The sequence below is a fragment of the Otolemur garnettii genome, unplaced genomic scaffold (genome assembly GCF_000181295.1).
Source record: "Otolemur garnettii isolate 467f Iridium unplaced genomic scaffold, OtoGar3 scaffold00107, whole genome shotgun sequence".
In the NCBI taxonomy this organism is placed as follows: domain Eukaryota; kingdom Metazoa; phylum Chordata; class Mammalia; order Primates; family Galagidae; genus Otolemur; species Otolemur garnettii.
The window spans coordinates 3,221,740-3,229,119 of record NW_003852502.1 but is presented as its reverse complement, the minus strand read 5'-3'; the positions used below and the strand labels follow the sequence as shown (position 1 = coordinate 3,229,119).

General features: G+C 36.8%; 1 protein-coding gene across 1 annotated transcript in view; it reads left to right on the top strand.

Annotated features, from left to right (window-relative positions):
* Positions 1–7,380, top strand: part of IRAK1BP1 (interleukin 1 receptor associated kinase 1 binding protein 1) — a 17,933-nt gene that overhangs the window by 5,386 nt on the left and 5,167 nt on the right. The window contains exon 2 of the mRNA XM_003796740.2: positions 4,353–4,418. Coding sequence (XP_003796788.1) covers positions 4,353–4,418 — 66 coding nt within the window. The remainder of the gene's footprint in view (positions 1–4,352; positions 4,419–7,380) is intronic.

The following is a 7,380-nucleotide window of genomic DNA, read 5'->3' as shown; positions in this document are numbered from 1 at the left end:
TCTGGCCAGTTTTCCAAAGGGCTTTTTTATTGGCCTTATAAAGTCAACCTTAATTCCTTAAGACAGTCTGGACATCTCTGGAAATGCCGTTCCAGCCAGAGCCTTGGTCATATGGCCCACAACAAACCCAGCCATATGGGATTCTGCCTCAGTTTCTCACAAGTATGCCTGCACAAAGTCTTTTCACTGCTCTCTCTCAAATGGCTCTTTTGGCCAGAAGCATATAGCCATTTTGCCTATACTGCACTGTTTAAATTATTACATCTTTATAAAACATTTGTAAGGCCAGTTATCCTCTGTCACTCTTACTGAACAGATTTCTGTCTGCAAGGAACAGAGGGGTATGTTAAATGACAACATGGGATGGAGGGAGCCAGGTTTCTCACTCCTGGGGAGGAAAGTGACAGATAGAAAAGGAAGGTTAGCGTGAACTCTGTGATACTCAGTTAAGTGTTAACTCATGCCAGTGTGAACTCATGTCCAGTTTTGCTTATACACAGGTGGAAAGGTATAGAGACTATTGTGAATCTGTGTATACATGTGCACTGGCACTGCACATACGTGTGTGTATATCTGTATGTTACCTGACTCTGTCCACTGAGGGAGGCCAGTGGAAGGAATGACACCCCAGTAGCAGTAAACAGTGTGCATTCAGATCTTCTAAACACCAATCTCAAAGAAAAGGTACTGTGCTTCTTGAAAAAATGGCTGATTGCAGGGCTGGGGCAGGGAAACTGCACGAGCCTGTAGCATCTTATGCCAGAAAGTAAGGAAATGCTCAAAAAGTAAAGGCTGGGGTACGTCAACAGGATGTGCGAGCTAACCCAGAGGAAATGCCAGTGGCCAAAGCTGGGACAGTCTGAGCAGCAAACTAAAGTAGTGTTGATTGAGTTAGTGTGGTCCATACTTAGTCACTTGCCACTCACTAATAAAACATGGGAAGAGGGAAAAAAGTAACTGTTTGGTGGAGGAACCTAACAAACACTGCCTTAACAAGTGACCAGGTTCACGAGGTGAGTAACCTGACGTCACCATGTCCTGCGGGTGTGTTGTGATGAGAAAGGCACTGCAGCTTCACCTCTGCGGGGTTCTTCCCTAAAATTTATAACCTCAGTCTACAAAAACGTCAAACAAGCCCAAACTGAGGGATAGTCTGCAAACTACATGACCAAAACACACTCAAGGTCATGAAAAAAAGACAAGGCTGAGAAATTGTCAAGACTAGAGGAGACCAAGGAGACATGATGAATTATTGCAATGCGGTATCTTGGAGTTGATCCTGGAGTAGTAAAAAGGATGTCACTGGAAAAGCTGGTGAAATCCAAATAAAGTTGGGGATTTAGTTAATGGTAATGAACCAATGCTGGCTTTGAGGTGTTTTGTTTTGTTTCTTGAGACAAAATCTCAAGCCCTGGCTAGAGTGCTGTGGAGTCATAGCTCATAGCAACCTCAAACTCTTGGGCTCAACTGATCCTCTTGCCTTAGCCTCCCAAGTAGCTGGGACTACAGGCACTCACCACAACACCCACCTATTTTTTTTAGAATAGGGTCTTGCTCTTGCTCAGTCTTGAACTTAGGAGCTCAGGCAATCCACCCGCCTTGGCCTCCTAGAGTGCTGGGATTAGAGGCATGAGCCACCTAGTATTGGATTTTCTTTAATGAACATGTAACTATCTTTTAAAAATTATTTCTCTAATAATTCTTCTATCAGAAAAAATAATTCTTCTATCAGAAATTTTACATGTGTTTATCACATGAAGTGGTGAAAAATGAAAAAAGAGATATCCAGAAATGGGAGGAAGATATGTTTACATGTCATAAGACAGAATAAACTTCCTACACTGACGACTTCCTTAAAGGGACCTAATTTTCATACACCAGACATGCACCACATGAACATATCAATACAGCAGGCCTTGTTCCTTACATTGACCAACCCCATGTTTTGACCAATTTGTTACAGTCCCTTGGGTGGTCAACATACAGAGGTTCTATTGTATTAGATAACAGAAAAGTTTAATGTTAATCATGTGAAAAATGCTGATTACAGATGCTATCTTCAGTACAGTGCAGTGGTCCCCTCTTATCCACAGTTTAATTACCTGTAGTCATCTTCAGTCTGAAGATATTAAAGGGAAACTTCCAGAAATAAATATTTCCTGAATTTTAAATTGCCCAGCATTCTGGGTAGCACAGTGAGATCTTGCAGCACCTTGCAGCGCCCCCCCCCCCAGGATGCAAATCATCCTTTGTCCGTGCTCTCCATGCTGTATATCCACTGGCACATTAATCACGAAGTAGCCTTCTCAGTTATCTGAGCAAGAAACCGTATGGACAGGGTTTGGTGGTGTCCATAGTTGCAGGCGTCCACTGGGGGTCTTGGAACACATCTCTTAAGGATAACAGGACTCTAGACTGTGTTGTACTTATCCGTATTCCAGATTTTCTCCAGTTAGTCAGCATTATCTTTATAATAAAAATTGCATTAGTATTCTCTTGGGAGTGACAGACATCAGAGCTGTAACTTGAATTCAGATACTCAGATTAAAGTTTTTTAGAAATTTTCTGGATAACATAAGCTGCTTGTAATTAGTTTAGTAATTACTAAATAGTAATTAGTAATCTTAAAATAACTAAATAACATAATACTAAATACTAGTTTAGTAATTATTAAATAACTAAATACTAGTTTAGTAATTACTAAAATAACTAAATAACATAATACTAAATACTAGTTTAGTAATTACTAAATAGTAATTAGTAATTTTTTTTTTTTTTTTTTTTGAGACAGAGCCTCAAGCTGTCCCCCTGGGCAGAGTGCCGTGGCATTACAGCTCACAGCAACCTCCAACTCCTGGGCTCAAGCGAGTCTCCTGCCTCTGCCTCCCAAGTTGCTGGGACCACAGGCACCCGCCACAACGCCCGGCTATTTTTTGGTTGCAGCCGTCGTTGTTGTTTGGCGGGTCCGAGCTGGGGATTCAAACCCGCCACCTTAGGTGTACATGGCTGGCGCCTTAGCCGGTTGAGCTATAGGCGCCGAGCCAGTAATTAGTAATCTTAAAATAACTAAATAACATAATACTAAATAACATAAGCTGCTTGTAATTGGTTTAGTAATTACTAATTAGTAATTAGCAATCTTAAAATTTAGATGCAGCCATACCCTCTGTAAAATAACTTATAATTTAATTGTTGTTTTGCACAACAATCATTGTATGTTTATTAAGTATATATTTAGAGAAATAAAAGCTATATAAAACATAAATTTTGCTCGATCCTAAAGATGAGAGTACCTAACAATTGAATTTCACTGAATTTAAAAACCCTTTGGAGGCCAAGTGAAGTGGCTTATGACTGTAATCCTAGCACTCTGAGAGGCCAAGGTGGGAGGATGAGCTCTGGAGTTAGAGACCAGTCTGGGCAAGAGTGAAACCCTGTCTCTACTAAAAATACAAAAAAAAAAAAAAAAAAAAATAGCCAGATGTTGTATCAGGTACCTGTAGTTCTCAGCTAATTGGGTGGATGAGACAGGAGGATTGCTGGAACCTCTGAGTTTGAGGTTGCTGTGAGCTAGGCTGATGCTGTGGCACTCTATCTAGGCTGGACAACAGAATGAGACGGTCTCACAAAAAAAAGAAAAAGAAAAAAGTTAGAAATTTAACTTTATCAGAATTAAGTACCCCGTATTTACCCTACAAACTAAAAAGTATTAATACTACTGTTTTAAAATAAACTAGCCTTTTAAGAAGGATTTATATTATAGCATTTTATCATAATACTATAGCATCTATAGTTACTTTTGGTGAGTGCCATCTCTATGTCAAGTACTTTATATACACAACTTTGCATTAAATGCTCAAAACAATTTTATATGATATACATATTAACTTGATTTTATTAATATAAATGTAGAAACTAAGGCTCAAAAAATGGCCCAAAGTTCCATGTGATAGGTGTGTAGTAAATTTATAATAAATTATTTATAATTAAAAATTTTTTAAACTCTAACTCAACATTATGTATGCTTTATGTACAACCAGTTGTTCATATACTAATATATCACCCTAAATCAATATTTTTTTATAAACTAATGTGAAAATTACTATAAATGGAATGACACTTCCGATGAAATTTTAGGCAAATATTTGTAGGTTTCTGAATTGTTATTCATTCTGAATTCATTCATTATTCTGAATTATTATTTAGGCACTTTTTAAACATCAGGCAAAGTAGTTTTTTTCACACTTTATATCTCCCTGATTTTAATAATTTTGAGTTTCTAATTTATATTGTGGATAATTGCATTCAGTGTCAAACATCTGGTAATCAGACTCTTGGACTTTCTGTTTCAGCCAGAAAATGTGACTGTGACAAAGGACTTTAGGAGAGTGGACAATGCTTATCACCTGGAAGCAGAGGTACAGACCTAACACGTGACTGGAAGCAGCATGACTCAGTGGGGACAGGTGGTTGTTTATTTGTGTTCTAGAACTGGAATGAACAGTAGTGTTTCTCATGCTATTGATAAAAGATTATCTTTCTAAAAATCACTTCTAGTGTTATATATCTGTGAGAAATTGTTTAAATGGAATAAAAATAGTAGGTGAGAAATAGTTCATTGAATTTTTTTAAGAGAAATTGTTTAAGTGGAATAAAAATAGTAAGTGGGAAATAGTTCATTGCCACCTGAATAAAATTTAGTAATACTACCACCTAGTAAGTTAGAAACACTACAAAAGAGAAATTTCTTTTCAAATAAAAACCAAATGGATAAAGTCATAATATGAAGGATTGAAACATTTTTCAAAATTCTTTTGTTTGACAGAATAATTTTACTGTTTTGAGATAAGTATTATTTAAATATAAAACCATTCACCTGGATGAAGGGCTCAGCTACAATTTGGACTTTACCTAACAAATGCAAATATTGTAACCTGATCGTTTGTATCCACATATTAGCCTGAAATAAAAAATAAAAATAAAAACAACTCAAACTTTATACAAATTAAAAAGAATGGGAACTATTTTTAGTATATCTAATTGATGATGCCATTTAGTTCCTAAAACTGTCTATACTTTTATTTATTTTTAAAGATTTGATGATCAGGATTTTATGAAATCAGAGTATGTTCTAGTTGTGGTTGGACTGCAGAACTACTGTCCGTTTCTGTTAACAGACACTTTGAGGTATATGCTTAGTCTGTGCTGTCTCCTTGTCCCAGGATATAAGAGTGAGGTTATAGTGGAATCTGGTTTATTGAATGAGAGAATCTTTGTCTTTGGAACTAGATATAATACCTACATAAATCACCTGGTCCTGTTTATAGGCAGATAATATATTATTTTTCTGGTTTTATGGACGTGACCTTAGGTATAAATCACATAGGCCCAGACTTCTCAAAGGTCATATAACAAAATTGAGAATGAAAATTAGAATCCTGGATTCTTAAGTCTTGAAATAGTATTTTCCACAATGTTCTGTTTGTTGCCTCAATGTATACTTTAATCATTTTGTGATTTTTCCACTTATAATTAAACTAGCTCAAGGATTTTTTAAATTACTCATGATTTTAGAGACCCATTTTACAAAAGTTACTTTGTAGTAGTGAGGACTGAAAAATGTTTTTCAAAACAAGATGAAGTATGGTCTTGTACGATTCCAAATTATAGAGGTTAAAATCTGGGAGCATTTTATATCACCCCTCCTGTAGTTATTGCTTGTTAGGGCTTCCCATTATAGTGAACAAAAATAGGAGCGAATCATCTTAGCTAAAGAGGGTTATTGTGAGGTATACCAGGGAATAATGAGGAAAGGGGGCAGCCCCAGCAACAACTGGGGCTATCCATAGCCAGGCTTCATGGAAAACGAATGTTTTTCAGGACATCTAGTTGTTCAGGAATGACCTCCCAGAGAGAGAATTAGAGGTGCTTATTTTAAAACATAACTAAATGAGGATTTGGCTGAACTCTGCTCCTCTGTCTCCTGTTTTACTTACCTTTTTAATGTTTTATATTCGAATTTCTCAAGAGAGGATCTAATTATATTTTGTATAGGGTTTCTTGGTAGTCAGAATTCATATCACATAATCCAATACGTAATTATCAGAGACCATTGTGTTGGGATCACAAGATAAAACTGTAGCACCCAGTACATACATAAAGAACAATGTGTGTCCTTATGGTATGGATGCAGCAAACACTAAAATCTCATGTCTGACATATACCAGTATTCTCTAGCACTCTTAAATATATGGAATAAGATTAGATGGTAGCAGACTCCTACAACTTAATAGCAAAAAAGCAAACAGCCTGATTTAAAAGTGGGCAAAAGACTCAGACATTTATCAAAAGAAGACATGTAAATAAAATGGCCAAAAGGTGTGTGAAAGGGTTCTCAGCATCACTAATTATCAGAGAAACACAAATCAAAACCACAATGAGCTGTAACCTCACACCTTGTTGGGATGGCTGTTATCAAAAAAGCAAAAGACTGTGTTAGTGAGGATGTGGAGAAATTAGAACCCTTGGACACTGTCAGGAATATAAGATGATGTAACCGTGATGGAAAACTGTACAGAGGTTCCTCAAGAAATTAAAAATAGAACTATCATATCATCTACCAATTCCACTTCTGGGTATATATCCAAAAAAATTGACATTGGAATCTGGAAGAGATAAATAGCTATACTCCTCTGTTGATTGCCGTGCATTCACTGTAGCCAGGAGATGCAAACAACTCAAATGTCCATTGAGAGATGAATGGCTAAAGAAAATGGTATATACATATGATGTCTGAAAAAAGGAGGAAATCCTCCCATTTGCAACAACATGGATATATGTAGAAGACACTGTGTAAAGTGAACTAAGTCAGTTACAGAAGGATAAATAGTGCATCATTTCACTTACATACATATGAGATATCAAAAACAATCAGAATTACAGAAGCAGAAAATAGAATGGTGATTGACAAGGAATGGCAGGGAAGAGGAAAGGGGATTCCTTATTCAGTGTGCATAAAGTTGCAGCTACCGGGATGAGTAAGTTCTACACACCTGCTGTACAATACAGTGCCTACGTTAACGCAGTGTTGTGGGTGGCGCCTGTGGCTCAAGGAGTAGGGCGCCAGCCCCATATACCTGGCATGGCGGGTTCCAGCCCAGCCCCAGCCAAAACTGCAAAAAAAAAGAAAAACGCAATGTTGTGCACTGAAAAATTTAAGAGGGTAGTCTTGTGTTACATGTGCTTAGGTTAGTTGAACTTTTTGTATCTATGGGTTTATACTGCTCATCAAGTTTATCATTTTGATCATGTCCCTACTTTTGAGCATATGAATTGTAGTAACTTTTTTTTTTGGAAGTTTTTTTTTTTTTTTTTTTTTTT